Source organism: Camelus bactrianus, chromosome 5 (assembly GCF_048773025.1).
Source record: "Camelus bactrianus isolate YW-2024 breed Bactrian camel chromosome 5, ASM4877302v1, whole genome shotgun sequence".
NCBI lineage: Eukaryota > Metazoa > Chordata > Mammalia > Artiodactyla > Camelidae > Camelus > Camelus bactrianus.
Window position 1 is genome coordinate 31,373,604 of NC_133543.1, and position 22,985 is coordinate 31,396,588.

At 39.0% G+C, this 22,985-nt stretch overlaps 1 protein-coding gene across 3 annotated transcripts in view; it reads left to right on the forward strand.

Annotated features, from left to right (window-relative positions):
• ARHGAP15 (Rho GTPase activating protein 15) overlaps positions 1–22,985 on the forward strand; it is a 575,155-nt gene that overhangs the window by 501,546 nt on the left and 50,624 nt on the right. For all 3 annotated transcript variants that reach the window (XM_074363591.1, XM_074363590.1, XM_074363592.1), the window contains one exon: positions 15,065–15,170. In XM_074363591.1, the coding sequence (XP_074219692.1) occupies positions 15,065–15,170 (106 nt within the window). The remainder of the gene's footprint in view (positions 1–15,064; positions 15,171–22,985) is intronic.

A 22,985-nucleotide genomic window follows, 5' to 3' on the forward strand; every position in this document is an offset into this window, starting at 1 on the left:
ATTTATTGTCCAAATGATATTAATCAAATATAAGGGCTGACTTTGCCATTTTTAAACACATGGCCAAATACCTAATGCTTAAATATATCTTATATCTGATCATCTGGAGAACAGAAGGAATCAGAAGACATTTCTAAGATTAACCAACAGGGGGCTCTCTTAAATATCCCAGATATACTGACTTCTACCTCTCCAAATGAGTTGTCCATTCAAATCTAACCCCAATTTTGAAAAGAATTTAAATCAAAATTTTAATTTTTATTTGTCCAACAACTTCTGCATTCAGAATATTTAATTTTTGGTTCCTTGTGTTTCTGCTTGCTTGGTAGAACTAGAAGCTAACTACTGATGCCAACTCTAAGAAATAATTTCTCAGCTCACAACGCATGGAAGGCGAACTGAGGAACTGCATCAGCTCTCTGGATGATTTAATCAACATATATTAATTGGGCACCTAATACATACAGAAAATTTGAGACAAAAATAAAGTTTAAGGGTTTAAATTAGCTGGATACGACCTCACCTCTTGACTTTTTGCTACAAGTAGAGACAGCTTTAACGAATATAGTTTCCAAAAGAGTAGGGAAATTGATGTGACTTAAGGGGATCGGTATGGGAATACGTATTTTTTTCAATATAAGCTCTAAAAAAAAAACATAAGCTCCATAGCAGCCTATTTTTTTGATTAAGAAATATCACCATTAAGTCTCATCCTTGAACTAGTTTTGCATTGGTATGTTTTATTCCCCACGCTTCAGAGGTTCCATCCAAGAGGCAATATAATTCCCTAAGATCTGATTGAAGAAGAATCAGAAATTAGAATATGGAACTAGAATATATTTACATACGTGGCACTGAAGGCTCCTTGGTCTTTCTTCAGGTTGCAAATACATAGTTCCATGGCATTTTATATCCTCTGTACTCTCCCTGCAACTACCTTGCACCCAGTATTTTCACCCATGAAAAGAAAGTATCAGACTCCAACCTTGCTTTCTTGAATCTGGAATACAGTCACTAAATAAAAGATAAACTACAGCAGAAATACCTAGGGGAAAGTCTAGTATGTTACTTTCCTAGAAATGGTTTGATCTGTGAAAATAGTTTATTTTTCTGTGGCTTACAACGACTGAAGGTTCTGTACCAAACACAGCGAATTATTTTTATTATCAAGATAACACATATGCATTATAGAAAATATGGAAAGTGCGTTTTAAAAATAGAAGAAAGTGATCTGTACTCCTGTTAATCAAAGATAACTTACCATGGTTAATATTTTGGTGTATTTTTCTACCAGCCAGTCTTTTTAATTAGCAGCTTAGCAAAGCTATAATTATACATTATCTAAGCAATTGTACAAACTTACTGTAAGTTGTCTCTCTTAACAGATTGCAAAAATAATAAATATTTGTTGAAGCTAACTTGAACACAAAAAGAAAAAGGAAAAAATTAAAATCACTTCTAATTTCATCATCATATTTGGTAGATATTTCCTTTTAACCCGTTTGCTCTGCATTTTCCCCCTGGTTTATTTAATTTTAAAATATATGTAATGCAGGAAAATTTGTATATAATACTTACTGTTGTTGGTTGTTCAGTCTTTAATTTTCCCACGACTCAGTTTTTTCAATACAGTTATTATAGATTTAAAACATGTTTACTAACGATTCTTAGCCATGGGAGTAAATATTCTGCTATTCTCCAAAGCTTTGATTTTGGAGAGGGGAAGAGAAAAGGACTAACTGTCCAGTGCAATGTTTCAATAATGGGGTTTGCTAGCAAATGCCAGACTGAGTAGCATCAGCCACTGTTCTAAGTGGTCATTAGAGCTTTCACCTGAGCTGTGAAGGGTGGACCACAAGGTTCTGAGAATGCAATGGAAGCCGGAGAGAAATAACCCAATGGGGCCTTTTGAGTTTGGGTTCTAAATAAGTAAAAAAAAAAAAAAAATACTTGGTTTTGGTTTTGTTTATAGTGTCGCTATATTTTTTGGTTTTGATTCAATACTCAGTAGCCTTACCTAAGCCTTCAAGTAAACTCATCAGGAAGTCAGTGCTATCATCAATCTTTGCATAGATGGGAATGTCTTTCTGTTATCCTAACACAAAACAAGACAACTGAAGTATGCACACAGTTTGAGGGCCACAGCTTTTCCCCCTGAACAATAGCTACTGCTTTGCTTTACTTCAGAATTCGGTGCAGTAAGTCTAAGGTGAACGCCTACGTGATGACTGACTTAGTTTTATTTCTGTCCTAATAATTGCAGGATAGTGCTTGATCTTCAGTATTCCAGAGTTTTGCCAGACTATATGAAAATACATCTACTTAATGATGCTTTCTTAGAACCCAGCTGTCATTTTTTAATACTGATTGCTTTCTTTTCACTCACAGTCATTTTCTTTCATTTTGTCCTGGATTATTGTGTATTTTTCAGATGTTCTGGTTTCTTCCTCAAGTATACTTACAAGTTTTCGATTATCTTTTAATTTTCTGATTTCCAACATGTCTTCTTCCTCATTTTTTTGTTTCCATTTTCTGGGGAAGCTTCTCTAATTTGTCATCCATATCACAGACCTAATTTTTCTACAGTGACAATTTGGCCTCTAATGTAAAAATTAATTTTGTGTTGCATTTTTGGTTTTCACACTCCTTCCTCACCATCTCTCTCCTTATCTCACCCTACTATCTTTTCATCTTACCTGGTTCTCTGCTTATGGCTTGCTGATCCCTTTCTTTAGACTCCTTGATGTTCTAAGTTCTACTGAAGATGCTAAAGAGTTTCCTAATTGTCTCACGGTCATTGTGAGAGTTCTGCATTTCGGAGGACTGTTCTCTTACCTGTACTGAGTTCTTTCAAAGGTCATGTGTTGTTGGAAATTTTGTTTTGTTTTCATATCTCAAAAGGTGGAAATGCATCCAAAATTCTATGCATATTGCATATTGTCTTTTCCTCTGCTTTAGTTCTAGTCTAACCTTTGTCCTAGAGCATCACACAAATGACAAATTAATAATCATAGTTCTTATATTAATTCTTAACTACTATATTTATTGTCTTATGGTTCTGCTATCCTGGCAACAGTTTTTTTCTTACACCATGTTGCTTAACCCATTGGCATTCTAAAAGATGAAATACATACAACATTAGAATTCCAAGATCATGTTCCTAATAGAATTTTGCCAGTCTCCACCCCTCCTGTGTTTCACATATGGGACTGCAATTCCTATGGTGATATGCGCCAGTATCAAAGGCTCCTTTCCGCCTTCCACTTTCAGTCTCCTCAGTTATTTTACGGAAATTTTATGCAGGCAAAAAGGAAGTCTTCATCTATAGTTCGGAGGGGAGAGGACACGTGAGAAAGGAGAGAAGGGACTATTCACACTCCTCAGCCGCATTAGCTGAGCAGAAAAGAAAGTGCTGCCTGGTCTTCTGAGCTGGCACAAACCTTCAGTCTTTGCTTCTGAAATAAGACAGTCGAAAAAAGAAAGATAAGGATGATTCTATCTGCTTTCAGAAAGGCAAGCTCTCTAGTTTGATAGTTCATTAACACAAGTGGTCCCGCCCCTGGCATTTTCCAATTAAATTCAATCTATCTTAAAGGAAATTACTCAACTTTTGGTTGCCATGTTGCCTGTCAATCTCTGTATATTTTAAGAATTCTAGTCTTTTTTCTTTTTCTTCAAGCATATTTAGTGACAAGTTCCAAGAGGTGGTTAGGTGTTGCCAACCGGATGCCATTTTAAAACCAGAAGTCAAGATTTGCATCAAGGACATCACGTTGAAAGTTTGCATTCAAATTCTCCCTTGGAGCGTGACCTCCGCTATGACTTCTTCTTTACATTTGCGTCTTTACCTGGAAATGGTTACAGACCTGAGAGGAGGATATTTATTTTTAGTCTTGCCATTTGCAAGGCCCTTTAAGCTTAGAGAAGATGCTTAGAATCACAAAATGTAAATCAATCATTTATCATAACGATAGATTTTAAAATATTATTTTTTTCCACTTGGGGGATTTTTTTTCATTGTCTAACCACACCTTAGTTCTTTATTAAAAAAATTTTTGGACTTTACACCGTAGGAAAAAAGTTTCTATTGGCTTGAATTGCGGGTAAGGAGGTGTGCGAATGGCCTCAAGTTATACATTTGCCGAGGAAATATCATCCAGATGCTCGAGTCGGCCTTTTCTTGGCAGACAACTAAGAACCACACTGAAACAGAGTCTAAAATCTTGAACAAAAGAATTCCATAATCTCTTACCTTTGGAATGGACATTAATTAAAAGAAACAGTGACATCCCTTGTGATCAGAGTTTAACTACTATTAATCAGAGTTCACCACACAATTAACACTTTGAACTGATTAGCAAATAGAAATCATAGCAAGAAATTTGGAGGTTAAAATAGTAAATGGACATATTCTCTTACCCAACCTATTGTCCCTCATCTTTTAAAAGAAAAAAAAATTAAGCACTCCAGTCATAACTGGACAGATTTTGTTTTCGGTGAGGTGTTTGCCATTACATATTGCACATAATGTATAGCACTGTTAGGAGGAAAAAATTGGAGTCAAAGTGGCTGGAAAGTTAGGTCTGCTCTGTAGCACTGTGAGATTGTTGACATCTGCCGAGGTTGGAGCGCTCAGTAAGCAGGAAATGGGGTGTCACTCTGAGTGGTAGTTTACCATTATCCTGGCATCCTAATGAAGTGTCTGCAGTGCACAGAGCTTCTGGATGGCATCTTAACGCACGGCTAAGCAAAAGCACTTCTCTCCCTGTCACTGTCATCCATCTGCCTGCACCCTACTGTAGCCAATGGGATGGAACCATGCTACAATGTGCTATAAGCCATTTAGAGTTGCACATTGCATAATCAGTCCCATCAAATATGTAAAAAATGGCTATTATTGGTTATTTTCTTCAAACTCTGGCACCTGGAGTTTGGTCCATTAAAGTTAAACTTTTCCAAGTGATGTTTATGCTATTAATTCCATATTCCCCCCACTATCTAAATGGGAATGAGTTGCATTCTCATTGTCTTAAGTCCTGTTAATGGCCTGAAAGAGTTGTATGAATATTCATTAAAAACTTCACTGTACATCACACTTGGTGAATTCATCAGTTTACAATATAATGGAATGGTCATTTTCTTTGAGACAACCCTTTTTAAGAAAAGGACAAAGAATAAATCAACTCAAATCACAGATTGGTTGTTTTCATCTTTGAGCACATTATTTATTTTGCAGTGATAGTTCGAGGTCTTTTGGTAGATTTTTTTTTTTAAGATACAGTGCATTTCACCAAGTACACTTGCAATTTAAAGCTAGTATTGTCAATGCTGGATGACTAAATTTGATGCTTTCACATTACCTCTGACAAAACTCACGTTCAATGGAGAAGAAGTTAACTGTTACTAGGTGGCCTAAGTACAGCAAGGTGTGTGTCTGATCCTCCCAAAACTTCTTGATAGGTCAGGTATGATCCTCCAGACATGGCTGCAAAGCAGCAGGGCTCTCCTGGCAAGAACTGACCTGGTAAGATGGCCACAAAGTTGAGAAGGAGCTTTCCGTAACAGGCAGGGGCAACAAGAATCTGCTAAATTGAGGGGGTGGGGTGAGGTTAGATAAACAAGAGGGCATAACATAATTCGACTGCATCAGGAATTTTTTCACAGACATTAAAACTATGTTAAACATAACAGCAGGGAGGCTTGTACTGCAGCACAGTGGGGAGCTTAGCGCGTCTGCCCGAGCTGTGCCTGGCTCAACCACTGCTAGAAGTCTCCGACTTTCATTAGCGCTCAACAATTCACTCAGTTCCCCAGAAAAGGAGAAAAACTCAAGCAGCAAAGCCCCTGGCTAATTATTGTAAATGCTCCCAGGTTACAGTATTGTTACAGTATTTGGGGGACAATAAGGCAGAATGATGTTAAACTGGAACAAAAGAGTCATTCTGAAATGAAAAAAGAATAAAAAGGCTTGTTTGTTGTTTGTTGGTTTGTTTGAAATCAGGGTAGTCTTTCAATGGGTAAGGCAGTGTGTTGGAATATTAGACCATCTCTTTACAATGAAATTTTAGATGACCTAGCCGGAGTGTGTGTGGCTCTTTTTGAGCAGAGAAAGTACAGGGTGGTTTCACAAATGATCATCTTCCACCCCTTCCCTGTCCCCAGATTTGTGCAAGTCCACTTCAAAAATCTCTGAAACAAAACCTGTATGCTTGGGAAGAAATTTGTAATAATGCAAAATTAGAATGGAATTGGATGTAACAAGATAGGCAAACTATGGTACATCACTGCAAAATACTGCACGTCAGGGTCAAGTTTTTATCCCCCCCTCAAAGATTGGAATTATTTGAGAAAAATATTGGCCCTTTCAAAGGGATAGTGGTCTGCTATTGGTGCTTATACAAATTTTAAATGGTAAAACTTTTAATGGAATGATAGGTGTTTATTTTTGCTAAATCCAGGCTTGGGAATCTGGTTTCTTCATTCATGTCCCCCCAGCTGCTGTCAGCATTACAGCACATCAGCTTTCCTTCATGTGCGGATATTTCTCCAGAACTCATTTGCAAAAGAGTCGAAGCAATATTAAACACCACATCCAAACCCCTTTTAAATACACAAAGAGATGGGAAAACACATCACAACTAGACCACTGAGAAAATCCTCCTTTCAAATTTACTGTTTGCTTCACATGCTTGTATAAAATATCCCACAAAGTCCCGTTTGTGATCCATTTGAAACAATCTTGATTTGCTTAAATTGTCACATTCTTCTTGCACATTTCTTCCTAAATGCAAAAATGGCAAAGAATTCTCCTCCCTCTTCATTATAAAAGTGCAGAATTTCTGGTTTGTTTATTCCTAATGGAACACTTGAGAAAGAAGAAAATATATAAATATCTTCTTCAGAAGATTAGTTGTCTCAATCTTTTTAAAAGAGAATATTCGTTCATTTCTTCCCCATGGTAAACAATTTGGGCTTTTCATTGTAATTTTCCATTGTCAAATTAATGCATTTCGCTTTACTGTCTTGGTCCCATGGTTCTAAAATACCGTACCTTTTAATATCATTATTTCTTCTACTGATAATAATAATAATATATGTCATTTAGGACATAGATAGGGATAGAACCTAAGCATCATTTTAAACAAATTTGTCGGAGAAACCTTCTACTACATTGTAACTTACTGAAACAGAGTCTGAAAAAACTCACAATTTAAAAAAATAAACTACAGTTTACTCGTTATGAGACACATTTCCAAGCTAAGTATTTCAGGCAAGAGAAGGTTTATGTGTTTTCAGTATTTCTAATCAATTATTAGAAATTTTGTTTAATCTACTGGTAAATATTCTATTGACAGGTTCAAGAACAGAGAAAATTCTGGCCCCCAAGACAGTGAGAGAATAAGCATTAAAAAAAAAAAAAGTGGACAGTTTATCAACTTCAGTTTCTAAATTGTGCAGCCCTTGTATGGAATGCGGAGGAAAGTCCCTTAACTATGCTGAAAGTATGACCATATGTTTGCCTACCATGTACGCGGTTCTTCAAAAATTAGATTAAGTTTATTAATGAAAAAATGGCTAATAATTTCAAGAAGCTGGAAAGAGAGAGAAAGAGAGAAAGAGAGAAAGGGAGAGGAAAGCAAGCTGTGGCAAAAAACCCGGGCTCAGCAGCTTTCTGGGGGAAATGGTGAAATGTGACTATGTGATTTATAATGAGAAAAGGTATCTACAACATACAATTTTCTACCTAGCTGCAAATAATAATTCATAGTGATGTCCCTTCCAGATAAAAGACCTTTGCTATGTAGGACCCATGTGGTAAAATGATCATGATAAATGTCAGACCAGTGCAGGTAACGGCTTTACAAACCATTAAGATTAGCTGGCTCTTTTTTCCGATGATAACAGTAACCATGCTGTGACTCTATGTGGTAATAATATCTCAGTCCTGATAAATGCCAGAGCTGGGCAGAGGTGTTTATCATTCCCAGTTCAGAAATGCTGACTAAAGTTACCACATGTTGCCTGTTTTTCTTCTCTTACAATAGACTCACAATTAAAAAAAATTAAAAAGCTGAATCATACAATTATTTTATTCCCTATTTCTTAAAGGATTTTGGTGTTTGTGCTATTAACTCCCCCTGCTCTCAGTGTCCCTGTGTGACCACGTCAAATGAACCGGCTGGAGAAAGAGTTCACCAGACTAACTACTGTCTCCTCTTCAAAGGTCTTTTGTTCAAAATGAATAGTTATGGATAAAGTTGAATATGCTTCTTTAACATATATGTATTTTTTACCCAAAAGATAAGGGAAAATATTTCTTAGTTCACATTTTTCTTGATTATGTGACACATCCTAGTTGTTTTCAAGTGTGATTTTTAAAAATTCCCTATATATTTAATTTGTCTACAAATGGAAAGAAGCAGACACATATTAAAAACTTGAAATCTAGAAAAGTATTTGTAGGATTCCCACCCTCATGAAAGTATACAAAGATAATGCTTAATATAAATAGCTACTTGAATATTTGAAAAGAATTACAGGTTTATGGTTAGACAGATGTCAAATGACTCAAAATGATAAGCCTTAAAAAAAAAGCTTGTAAAACCAGATATGTATGGGTAAATATAGTTTAAAGAAAGTTCTCACAGGAGAACTAAATAAACTAGTGAGCTTTATTTTTTCAGCACAGACTATCTGCTGAGGATGAATTAGTATCATTTGTAAGTTACAGAAATGTACTCAGCCACCACCATGACACTTCCAAAATTACTTTGAAAACAAGAAATTTTAGGGAGGACAATATGATCATGTTTTTCTTGTGAAGACTGCTGCCATTACCTTACTTTTTGATTCAGACAGAGAGAGGCATTGCTGTGAAACTGAGAAAGTTTGTTTTAAGAGAGTTTCAGGTTGGTGAATTTTAGAAAATGTTTTCATCCTAAAACTGATTGCATCAAAGCCATAATACAAGTTGTTAACAGTTACTTAGAGCCTAAAACTTGAGTACTTTTTCCAAATTTGCCCTCAGTGGGAGATCAACACACTAGCAGTCCCTAGAATAACATAGATACATTTAGATGAAAAAGAAACCGTGATTTTTATTACTTTCTTGAATGTATTTGGGGATGTCCAAAGAAGTGAAGAATAATGATTAGAAGGTCTTCAGAAATTGATTAAATAAAATTTTACCTTTGTGATTTGGTATTAATTAGGTGTCAGGGCAGGTAGAATAATTCAGAAGAAAGTATACTTTTAATGGGAAGGGTACTTGCATATATTTAATAAGCACTTACAATATGTGCAGTTATGTACATTGAAACATTTAATTCTACAAACAATCCTATGAGATATGTGTTCTATGTGTGTGTGTGTGTGTGTGGGTGTGGGTGTGTGGGTGTGTGTGGGTGTGTGGGTGTGTGTGTGTAAATAGGAACTGGAAGCATCAAGGGTTCAAGCAACTTGTCCCAAATCATACTGCAGAGCAAGAATTCTAACCTGGTTCTTTCAGACCCCTTCATGATTTACCACTTCTCTTAATTTATAACAGGAGCTTAAAGCATATGTTTATTTGCATCCATTTGTAAGTCTGGAATTTGCAGCCCCCTCCCCCAGCAGTGTTTCTCCTTGAAGTAAATATAAAATTTTTAAAGAAATTAAGCAAGCTATTGTTGTCATGCCTTGATGATTCCTCAACACCCAACTCAAACTTCGTAATTAAAAGGCACGTCCTCAAAGATTTGCATGCAGTTGCAGGGCACACTAAACCAACAAAATGTTCTCTGAAGATAACCATTCCTCCTATCAGCCAGGACAGTCTCCAACTAAATTCTGAAATGGTCATGATACAAAGTATATGAAGGGACTAGAAACTAAACTGCTTTCTTCCGAACATAGCCCTGACATATAAGTGACTACCATTTCTTCACGTGCACTATACATTCCAGGGTAACTTTCAGAAGCAGAACAGCTGTGATATTGCTGACCTCCTGAAAACAAAGGGGTGCAGCTGTGCTTTAAGAATTACAGATAAACAGAATGAATAGTTCTACCAATACGTTGGTCACTGGGAGAATCTGGTCTTTTCTTCCTCTGGGTGAACCTACATAACAAAGCAGAGTTAATTTTGAAGTATGATTTAACATGTGACTATAAATAAGTTAAGAATAATAAATGCATAGATGATAAGGCCGGAATAGTGTCCAGGGGTCATCAGGCCCAGGGTTCTGACTACACAGAACTCTTTCCATCATTGTATAACTTTATCTTATCTCTGCAAAAAAGGCATTCGGTTGTAAATGTCCTTGTTTTAGTAGCAACATTTCATGCAGATAAATGCAAATGTTACTATCATAAACCATATTTTAAAAACTGTGTCCTCAAAGCCATGAATCAGGGGAAAACTATAAAGCCACATCCTTATCATAACATTAAAGGCTATTTCACATCATGTAGGAGCTGTTACTTCTCTAAGTAGCCTGGAGTTGTTTTTGAAGAAACTCATTTACAACAGAGTGTGGTGTAGTTTGAGAATATGGGGTCAGGTGGGTGAGGAATAGGCTTTAGTAAAAAAAAAAAAAAAACAGTTTACTATTTTAATATATACGTGTACATTTTGTATATTTTTACATATTCATTTTTGCCACTATTGGATGGCAAAAGTGAAGTACTACAGAAAAGCTTTGTACACAAGGTGGGTTCACAGCTCAAAGACTGGAGAGGCTACTGGGATGTGGGTGGGAACCCAAATGAAGGTATTAATGAACATAGAGCAGACACAAAAGTAAATCATGTGGGAATGAAGGTAGAAGCAAGTGTGAGTGAAAAGGGAAAGAATCGTGGAGTTTATTATTACTGGCAAGATTTTGTATGAGTCTCCTTAGTATACAGTTTACCTAAGAGTTTCTCTTATTCTCCACGTAGGAAGAGTTCATTTTTCCGTCTTTAGTCATAATGTGAAAGAGTCAGAGATATCTCAAAGTCTCCTCAAAACTCTCAATGTTTCACAATAATGAGAAACCGTATGCTGAAGGAGAAATATTAATAGAAAATGCTGTCTTTCAGATGCTCACTGAATCAATTGAAGACAGTTGACGCATCTTTAGGAAGCCGTGTCTGAAACTTAGCTTATTAACCACTCCTGTATTATGTATGCTCACTCCAGTTCCTAATATGACACATCAATAAACCAGATCTGAAAAGGTGTCATTTCAATTTTAATGGAGCCAATTGTATTTTTAGATATTCCTCCATTTAGAAGTGTTTGTGTTATTTCCTGATTTTACAAGCTATGAAAGAGTGGGTGTGGTATTGATTTGAAGGAGAAACCACTGCTTTCCTATAACCTTTTCAAAGATTTTGTTCTGATTATGTTGTAAGAGCAATACATGGCTCCTCCTTGATAATATTTCAGCCCTCCCTCAGCCATTGTCCAGCCCCATCTCCACTACTTAGGTGTAACTTAGCCACAAGGACGTGTGTACCACTCTTCAGTGTCCAGCTCCTTGAGTACATGTGAAAGCAGAGGAGGAGAGAAAAAGTATTTCTTCTACAAGGTGTTCTTCATGTAGGGTGTTTCTTACAAGCCGACGTGGGAACCATCACGTACTTTTATAAGAATTCTTACGTGGGGCTGGCCTGCTCATCAAGCAGCTCATCAGCCCGCTGCCCACCACGCAGCGTTTAGTGTGCTGTGAAATGTCAGGCTACCACGGCAAGTGCCGTGTCCCCAAGTGACACTGACTTAGGTCAGGTACGAGCAACTACGCTGCGAATGCTCTCTGCATCCAGGTAGTATGCTTGTTCCTGAAAATAAAAAGTGAACCATACCCAGCATGGGCCTCAAAAAAGGTGGCGGGAGGAAGTGGTGAACATTTATGAACTTACTTTTCGCTAGTTACTGTGTTAGGTACATTGCATACTACTATCTTATTTAATCCCTGAAACTAGCCTTTTAGCTATTATTCAAAGAAAACAGGAAAGTTGTCCAAGACCACACAGCCAATAAAAAGCTGTTACAGATGTCAAACCAAGATCTGTCTATTCCAATCCATGTTCATGTCTTTCCTTTGTTCACTAATTCTGTCTTTATTCATTTAATCATATACGCCAGTATAAGAACTGCCTCGCTTTGTGGGAAACTTCTCAGTTTAATGGGAGAAACTGACAGGCATTCAAGCCATGGACATACCACATGGACTGTTATATAAATAGGATGTCCTAAGTGCAATGGAACATAGAAGATGGACTCTGTCTTGAGAAGTTAGTTCGTAAGTTTTTACCTGGTGGTTAAACATACTTAGTAAAAGTTTTAGTTCCTGCCCAGGCACTATGGCAGTGACATTGCAAATTCAAATGTTTCCAATTAAGCAACCCCAGCATTTCCCAACTGGGACATATGCTTCCTAAAACTGAATTTGGGGGATGTAGTATTTAGATCACTCTCCACTTATTATCTGTCAAGCTTAATTTATGACTGCTACTCCTTTAGTCCTCAGTGTCAACTGATCCCTTTTTTGGAGACTCTGACATTGATCTAGTCATTACTATGACCAGACACTTCAGTGAAATTTAAAAAGTCTTCTCTCCTATCTTCCTCTCCCCTCTTCACCTCTCCCAATGTCATCTTTATTGCTTGATCAAGTGGTTCACTAGATGCTCAGGTAAATTATGCTGCTAGCATCATGCCAAACTAGGCAGAATGTATCCATCTCATAAATGAGTAAGTATGTGTATACATACATGTGTACGTATCATTGGTGTGTGGTATTAACTTCAGATGGCTAGATACAGGGTATCCAACTGTCCCTAAGAGCTCTGTCCTCAATATACTGTACTAATTTTACTCTCATCTTTAGTGACTTGTTTTACTTCTTTTTCTGAGTTTCTGGTATCCCATAGGCTCTGATTGGTCCTATGAAGCATGACATTGTCTTAGCATCATTAAGCTGCAAAAGATTAGATTATTTGGCAAAAAGATTAGATCTGCTGTCTGCTATGATGTTGCAACTGCCTTTTCTCTTTTCTCTCCCTCTTTATCTCCCCCTTTGTCTCTTTCATTTGCATTTGTCCAATCTGTATTACGTTGGAACTCTTCTAAGAATAACGGCAATTTTGAAAGCTCTGACTGTGGGAGGCATTATTTATGGGCCTTTGTGGTTTTAGAAGGAAGAATTAAAGCTTCCAAGCAGAGTTCTACTAGGAAGACTGCCCCCACCCTACTTAGCCAAACACTATCTTCTGCAAGATATTTTCCTATAATTCCTTATGAAATGCTTCTTTTGCAATGGGGTATTTTTTTTTTTAAACTTGCTAGTTTCCAAAGTAACTCTTTCTTACCCCACTATATAAAGCTTATACCTAATAACAGGTAATTACAAATTGGTCTTTTGGAAGTGCATTGAATTAGGAAGTGTGTTTGGTTTAGTATCAGGGACCTTCAAAGGCTTTAGTACACAGGACTTATTTTCTTATGTTAAAGATAAACTCAGAGACCAACAGTACAGGACTGGTCTGACTGCCCCGCAGATTCAGGGAAGCTCCTTCTACTGTGTGCTCCACTCTGTATGGCCTCAGTTCTCAAGGTCATCTCATGGTACAACCATGCTACCTACATTCTGAGGAGCAGAAAGGTCCAAAGGCTAAAAAGATAAGTCAGTCCCCTGCACACAGCCTGCCCCATGTAACACTTTGACTGAAGTCTCATTGGTCAGATTTGGTCATATGGTCACTCCAGCTGCCAAAGCATCTGGGAAATGATCTCTTTCAGCTGCTATGGCCATCCCTTCAGCAATGGGATTGTTTTGCTAAGAAAGAGGAGAATGCCTATTGGATGGGTGTGTGCCTTACATATTAGCCTCTTATCTATCATCTTTTCCCACAGTGGCCTCTTTCGAATCATCAGGAGCTTTGTGCTAGAAGTTCTCTAACTTCTAGAAAAGTACAGAAAGGAAAGGTACCTGAGTCATTGTATATAAAGCGTTTAAGAAATAATTGTAATTCTGGGCTCTGGTTAAAACTATGGTTAAGATGAATTCTCTAATGTACTAAGTAACTCAGTTCTTACGGTGCCATCCATGCCCAGAAAGGAAAAAAGAAACAAAATGAAGGAAAGCAAACTGTGTGGTATGTAGTTTTGAACAACTTCTTATTTTTTTGAATTCATATGACTAAGTATTATGCTTTCAATTTTGCACTTTTTTGTTTTACAGCAAAAACAAAAGTATTAGGGAGAAAAGATAGCACAGAAGTAATAAAGAAAAAAACTCTTTACTCCTCCAAAATTAAGCAAAAAATAGAATACTGGTAATTGAATCAGAATGTATGTCCTTGTGTGTTTGTTTGCTATTGCGGCTCTAACAAATCATCACAAACTCTGACTCCAAACAACAAGAATTTATCTTAGGTTCCTGAAGGCCAGAAGTCTGAAGTCAGTTTCACTGGGCAAAAGTCAAGGTGCTGGCAAGCCTGTGTTCCTTCTGGAGGCTCCCTCTCCTTGGCTTTTGTGGTTTTGAGAGGCCGTCTCCCCTCCTTGGCTTGTGGCCCTTTATCACAGAGCCATTTCTCCTTCTGCCTCCCACTGTTATGTCACCTGCTCTCTCTGACTCTGATCCTCCTGCTCCCCTCTTAACCACCTTTGTGATTATACTGGGCCCCCCAGAGAATCCAGAATAACCTCCCCGCCTCGGAATCCCTAATTTAATCACATCTACAAAGTCCCTTTTTCCATGGAAGGTAACATATCCACAGTTTAGGAAGTGGACGTCTTTGGAAGGCCATCATTCACCTTACCACATCTTGTAAAATAGTAAAGCATTTCTGAAAACTGACTCATTGCGTGATCTTAAGAAGATCGTGTCAGAGCCACACTGTTGCTGCTTTCCTATTACCAGGATCTAATTCAGAGTCAAAGAAACTTCATGATGCTGATTTAGAGTGTATCTCTGGCTGCTGATTAGGACTTTAAGTTGCTAAGTCTTAGTCCAAAATTCTCCTAAGAAAATTTCTCCAAGCACCTTAGAAATCTCATTCTTTTCTAACCTTTCTTTAAAAAAATTTTTTTTTTCAGAAAAGCAAGACAACAACACAAGAATTGAAACTATGAAGTCTCTTGTACAAAAACTCCCTCCACCAAATCGTGACACCATGAAAGTCCTCTTTGGACACCTAACTAAGTAAGTTGTAAAAGTTCCTAATTGTGTTGCTGTATTTTCATTTCCTAAATGAGCAATAGTTAATGTCAAATCTCTAATACAAGAGTTTCCAAACGCGTCTGTCTCAGATTTCCCGATCTGTAGCCGATCTAAGCCTTCCTACAGAAGCTACGGGATGTACTAGAGGTAGAAAGGGAAACCTACAAAAGGAACTTTCAAAATAATTTCTTTTCCTGGCTTTTCAACAAGTAGATGTTTGCTGATTGATTGTCAGAACTGCAGCCAGAGCCCTGGGGTGGGCTGGGTTTACTTTGCTGTCTAGTATGAAGCAAGAGCCTGAAATAATTGTCATGAGTTCAAAATCTAGCCTCATCATGTGCTAAGAGTTATGACCCCTAATAAGTTACTTAAACTCTCTGAAATCCAGTTCCTTCATCTGTGAAACATTGATTCGGATTGATAAGGTGCTATCCATGTAAATAGCTAAGAGAAGAGTATTTCCAGCAAAAAAAAAAAAAAGCAAGTGTGAAGACCCAGAGGCCCACAGAGCTTGATGTATTTGAAAAGCAGAAAGCGGGCCGGGCTGGATAGAGCCCAATGGACTAGGGCTGTGGTGACAGAGCTGAGGTCAAAGATGTTAGACCAGTGTAAGATCACATAAGTTCTTGTGGGCCACAGGGAGAGAGGCGAATTTCATTCTCAATACAGTGAAGAACAAACTGGGGGATATAAAAGATCCCTCTGGCTGCCTGCTGGAGAATGATTTGCAAAAGTGGGTCCTCTTCCCGTAGAACCATGGTAATCCAGGCAAGAGGTAATGGTGGCTTCAGTGGAGATCTTAGATATTTTGAAGATGGGCAGGTTGGGTTTGGGAATGGTTAGGATGCAGTAGAGAAGGGAAAGGAGAAATCATGTGTGTCTGTTCCAGTTGGGGCTTGGGAGTGGAGAAACAGCAGTGCTCTGCAGCTGGGTAGAGCTGGAGAAGGAATGGGCTGGACAGAAGGAACTGACTGGAGACCTCCACTTTGGACATGGGAAGTTTGAACTGACTGTTACTCATTTGCCTTCTGTTAACACCTTCTTCAGAAAAAGCAGAGTGCAACACGGCTGATGAGGTTTTATCTGTCACCATGTACATACAGTACTGCTGAAGCCTGATAGACTTTCGAATTGATTGGGCAGTTTTGATTTTGTGAGATTAAATCTCTTTGATCACCCATTCCTTGGGCTGAATCCTTCCTACAGATTATTCAGCTAATCCACTACATGACTTTTCATTGTGAATGTAATATGCAGAATTGCACACACAAAAAATGTAAGCAACCGTGGTACACATAAGTGAAATTTGCCTACCACTCTTAGCCTGCCGAGCAGAAGTACATTTTTGTGTCTGTCCTCCCAGACCTGTTCCAAAGCACATGCAAACATACGTTGTGCGGTTGTTTATTGTATTAAAGTATATCACACTGCACATACCGTTCTTCAACTATTTTGCAACTCATGGACAGCTTTCCATTTCATTAAACAGACATCTGATTCTTTCTAATGATGACATAGTATGCCATGGTATGGATAGTCCACAATTTGCTTAACTGGTCACTGCATTAGGGAACATGCTTCAATCTAGTTCATCGTATTAGCTCCTTACTTATTTCATTCCCACAGGGGAACCTGTGTCAAAGTTCAGAACATCCCTTATTGTTAGACTGTCCCTTCTTGTCACCTGTCACCTCCACACACTGGCTTCAGTGAGAAACCCAGTGTGATTACGTGAAAGGATCTTGGGCTTTGAAGAAGTAGAGAGAGAGAGCTCTAGAGTCAAATTCTTGTTCTGTACTTTACTCCCTTTATGATCTCAAGCACATAAAATTGGATTAAATAATATCAACCATATCTTGTGGTTATGAGAATTAAATGAGATAATGCATATAAAAAGCCTGGCACAAGGTAAGCATTCCTCAGATGTTAATTCTTTTCCCTTAGGATCCAGACACACCATGACAGGGGTTTCAAGTTACAAGTAAATACTGGAGTGCTTATCTCAGTAACTTTAACTGGACGAAGTCATAAAACAAATGGAAAAGTATACTCTTGAATGCTGTGCAATACCTAGTCTCAGAGATCTTGAGAAATATCCATTACTCAGTCTCAATTATTCCTTTTTTTTTTTCCCAACTGAAAGAACAGCTATAAAATGAAGAAACTGAGAATCAGCTAAATCCTACTTTGGAAAAAACACACACACAGATGAGAACCCATCCAATTAAAAACCTTCAAAGGATGAGAATCCTCCACCTTCATGCCACACAATACCAGTATTAACAACGCCTGATCGTGTTTCTTATATCTAAATTAATTTCCTGGTTTTGTTAGAACTTCCATTCAGTTCAGTATAGATGAAAACAGACATTTTTAACTAAGACTTAAGAGGGGATTATTGTATCACTTTCACAGCATTCACATAAGATTTTTTATTCTACCCGGAGAGAAAGGTGTTGTTTGCTAGCCACTCACCTTTCTTGAGTGGTGTGACCATTTTCCACCCCGCAGTGATTTACAAACTGGGTTTAATTATGCACAAGTGTGTGCACATGATTATATCTTGTTAAGCATTTCTTACTAAGTTTTTGATAAACAGCCAATCGTGGCATGTCATCAAAGCCTGAGAAGACTAAATAAGAAGATTGTTTAACGAGAATTTAAATATATTCATGTTTGAAAGAATCATTAGAATGTTTTCCTTAGTCTTGATGCATTTGGTAGCTCTTCAGAAAATCTACCATCAACACTTGTATGTAGTGTTTATTCCAAATTGTTGCAAATATATATATTTTGAAATTTGTTCAGTAAGGGTCAGGGAATGTAATGAAGTGCCAGAAATTCCACTTGATCTACGTCCTACTCTGTAGCCAACAGACTAGCACGCCTTTTTTTTGCAAAGCTCTGAGTTAAACATTCCTGTGAAAGCAGAACAACTACCAACTGAGAAGGCTTAATACAGCACAGTGGGACTAGAAGGTGGACGCACGTGCTGTCCGCAAAAGCCAGAATGTTTAAAGGGCTGTGATTATATTAACATAAGATTGCACGCTAGCTGCACAGGCTGAATAGCCTCGGAGTCCAGCGTCCTCATTCTTGATCAGACTCAGGGTAAAGTATGTGCTTCTGCTGTGATAGATTGAGACCAGGCATTCAGAATAAGCTATCATCTCAAAATGCCATCAACCAGAAACCTTTGTCAATAGGCACTTTCACCAGTTGACATTGCAGTGATAAGGACTGGAAGGTCCTGTGATACCCTCTGCATCATCATTTAAATGGCAAGTTCTAGCTCTGTGAAATAGAGGTGTCAAATGCATGTTCCTTCAGCCTGCTTCTTTGGAAAGGCAGGCAGGTGAAGTGGAGATGAAGTTAATGGGAAGGAGGACCTAGAAAGGTAAGGTTTGCTTGCTGATGGGTAGTAGTTGGAGGTCGAGAGGCAAGCAGAGGGGTTATAGGAGAAACAGAACCACTGAGACTTTACGTGTCACATAGCTGCATGATGTGCTCCGTGTTTATGAAAGTTATCTGACAACAGAGTGTAGGGTGAACGAGACAGGAGGAGAAAAGAACCCCGACTACCCGGGAGTCAGAGCTGGATTTGAGTGGTGAACATCAAATGGAAAGCAATGGTCCGAATCTTGAGACTTTTCGAAAGAAAATTCCACCCAATTTTTCTTTCTCTCATTCCTTTGGGCCTCTTCCAGTCAGCCACGGGGACAAGTCTGAAGTTTCAATGCTGGGTAGTTATAAAAATCGTTCCCCTGATAGCAATTCAAAAAAAGCAAAAGGAGACTGTTTAGAAGGTACTTTTTTTCTCTGTTTCGAAATGCAGACAGAGGGAAGAGGAGGATGAGGCTATAGAAGGTGACTAATGATGTGGGGTGAACCCCGTTTTGTCAGATGTGAATTGAATCGAGCTCTCTGTATCTGCTGGTTGGGATGTCCCTACCGGCCGTGTATGTAATACAGCTCAAGAGCGAAAACCTTTCAAGTCTTCGTACCTTTTGAGCCTGTCATCTTAATTGCTAGGACCCTGTCCTAAGTAATGGCAGATACAATTGTACTGTTTGCTCTGGTGGAAACTTGGAAACAACCTAAGCGTTCAATGACAGGGGAAGGTTACATAGAACATGGTACATCGTATGAGCTTAACAAAATGTAGTAGATAGCTAATTGTTTTTAATTAGGGAAATGCTTGCATTAATTTAAATAAAATCAAGGATACAATATTTTATATACTCAAAGAGAGTATAACTATAAATACGTGGGAAAGTTGTGCATCTGGAAAAGACTGTAAAGCTATTTGCTGAGATGTTAATATTTTTTCCTTAGAGCTGTTGAATTATGAAAGGCAGTTTTCCTTTGTGCATTTCTTTTTCTTTCCTAACAATGGGGTAGAAAGAGACATCGAGGTTAAGAGAACAGGGAAGGAGGGCAAAGAGGCTTTAGAGTTAGGCAGTAATGAATGTGAGTCTTGGCCCTGCTACTTACTGGATGTGTCACTTTGAACTGACTTAACTCTAAGCTCTTTTCTTTCCCATCTGCAAAATGAGGATCGTAATAGAACCCATTTCTAAGGTGAGGAGTAAGAGTCTTGCACAGTTCCTAGCACCCAGTACGTTCTGGATAAGCATTATGCATTAACATGCATTATTTTTATAGTGAGAGAAATATAAAATAATTTCTAATGAAATAAATATAAGAAGAATTGCAGAGGCTGGGTTGCCAAACTTCCTGGCTTCCAGAAAATTCTTTATCTCATCACAGAACTTTTTTCCAAACCCTGAGTTTCTATAGTGGCCTGACTCAGCCAGGTTCCCCTGGTCCCAGTGAAGCTGTTGTCACATATTCCACAAACCACATGACACCTCCTCGGCCCTGTGTGAGCTCCCCGGCCCGATTCTAGCCTGTCACCAACCCTCCATCAGCCTGATCTGAATCTTGTCCCATGTCCTCAAATCCAGCTAGTCTCACCTTCAGCGTGGTGGCTTGCTGATGAGAAAGCCTGGTCCCGCTGACTTCCAGGCAGGCCTGAAGACACTGGCAATGGCACAGGTCCTTCTGGGCTTCCTGTCCCTGGGCTTCCTGTCCGGGGCCTCGCAGCACAGCGGTTTCGTAGGGACAGAAGTTCTCATGCCTCGTTATGTAACTTAGCAGGACGGCTCTCACAGTGAGAGTTTCCTACCAGGCAGAACAGAGCACTGATCATGGGGAAGCCTGGCAGGTGACATCATTAGAAGCGAGTAGGACCTCACCCTATACCTCAAATCCCCAGTGTAAACACTCTTGGAATTTTATCAACTTCGTATCCACCTAGAACTGGTGGTGACCTTTTCAAGTTCTAGAATTCCTGCTGCCATTACTATGAGTAAGGTGTCCTGGCTATTGCTGAGTCTTTACTCACATTTTTATTTCCAGGAGAAAATTAACATACAAGAATTACAGAAAATTTCGAAAAGAAATATAAAAAAGTATTTTTCACCTAGCAAAACTGAACTCATTAGCTAGATTTACTTTGGGGCATGTGCATTCTGGAAGCCAGAACAACCTCAAGTGTTTGGTAGCGAGTGGGACGAAGACAGTAATGAACTTCCAGTTCCCACACAGGTGTGCATTGTCCAGAGAAAGTCAAAATGTCTTAGAAACAGGTGGCTTTTAGAGGTGACATAAAATAACATCACTCCTTGATTTTCAAAAATAGCCTTGGAAGAATTTATTTGCTGCAGATTTTAGATGCTAAGAAACGTTCTTACAGGAGACTTGCACTTTGTAAAATAGACTGAAAGGAGATCATTGACTCCAAGAAAATCGTCCAGCTGTTCATAGAATTCCAAGGTGAAAAAATGATATGGGTGAATAGACAAATCTCATGGAAGCATGCCAGTTGAATGCCTCGTTGAAAGGCGAAACTGTTGAGCTGTGGCTATTTTGTGAAAGTAAAACGATATTTAAAGCTTCTCTGTGGTCTTCACGGATGTTAAATAAAATATCCTACTAAAGTATGTCGGAGGCAACTCAAATGAGGATGACCTAGAAATAGGAGGGCTGCATGAGGAAACAACGGTGAGGAAATAATCGGTCCACCCTGTCTTTACAACGGCACTGCGGGCATTTCTGATTTTGGTGGAGGTGGGGCGGGGGGGGGGGCATGCTGGGAAGTGAGACATGGCTAGACGTGGACCTGGAGGCCCCCAGCCCTTGCCCTTCTCTCTGGTCCTCAAGAGCCATGGCTGGGAAAGCTCTGCCTCCCGTTGGGCCTCTGAAGGCCCAGGGCTGGTGTGCTTTGGAGCAGGCTGTGTTTTTCTGTGCTGCCTTCTGGCACTCCACCCTTTTTCTGTACACTTTGGTCTCTCACCCAACCACAATACCTGATATCCAGCGACTTGCAGGCCATGGGTATTTTTACTGGAAAATAAAGGACCTGTGCAAATTATTTTCCTTTTTTCTCTCCGCCCCCCCCCCCCTTTTTTTTTCCCCTGAGAAACAGGGGCTGTGAGTTGTTTGAAATAAGCCAGAAGCCTAATAGCTCCTTTGCCTGTGTATTTGAAATGGCACCCTAATCACTTTGAAGAGCTAATGTACTTCCTATGAGTCTGAAATTTCTCAACTGGACTCCCGTGGCAGAACTTGGCCCGGTAGTTAAGAAAATTAATTACTCTGATCGTGAGCATGAAGCAATAGTTCCCAACTCCCTGTAGTAATCATTAAAATGTCATCTACTTAGGAGACATCTTGGCACGGGATTTATAAGGTTTGTGAGCTGGGGACCAAGGTTCAGTGACCCTTCCAGCGGTGGATCCTTGCTCTGCAGGAAGGCTTTGGGAGATAAGGTTTTTAAGACGGGAGTGAAATTATTACTCAAGATCTTTTGATTTAGCATCTGAATATTAGCATTAACCACTGAATAATAGAAAACAAAACAAAACTTAAAAGGGCTACTGCCTATTTATCACTGTCTTCTCTATTGTTATTGGTGGCCCACTTCACAGGGGTATTTCTCGCATAAGAGGTACATTTTTTAAGTTTCCCCACTCTTTTCCACTCTGAATCTTGGCCTTTTACCTAGTGGAACGAACCAGGGGTTTGAAATCGGAAGACATAGGCTCAGGTCCCAGCCTCAGCCCTTAGAAACTACATGACGTTAAGAAAACATTTAATGCCTCTTAACCCTCCTTTTTGCTTATGTGAGAAATAGGTGAGATAAATTCACACTTGTGAAAATGTTTGTTAACCGTGAAAACCTATCTACCCATTCCGTCAGGAAGTCTTAAATGAGTGCCTGCTGTATTCCAGGCACTGGACTAGATCAGAGTTTGGCAAACCGTGGCCATGGGCCATCTCCAGCCTCCTGCCTGTTTTTGTCAACAAAGTTTTATTGGAAAACACACACACCTACATGTTTATGTATTGCCAGTGGCTGCTTTCAGGCTACCATGGCAAGAGGTAAATAGTTGTAGCCAGTTGCACGAGGCCAAAAATATTTACTATCCCACACTTCGCAGAAAAAATTTACTGCCCTTTCAACTGGAAACTAGAGGCATAAAGAGGACTCCTGCCCTCACTTATCCTGTTGGTAAATTGGTAAACAATTTTAATAAATATGGTGCAGTATCACAAGACACTGTAAGAGCACCAGGCAGAGGCTGAAATTAGCCTAGAGAAACCAGAGAAGGCCTCCTAGGGGAGAAGACACGGGCCATCTTTAAGGGCATCCGTTTGGCAGACATCAGGCCTGCTACCAGCAGAGAGAAGACTGCGTATGAAGAGGCAGGAAGGAGAACCACGGTGTGGGAG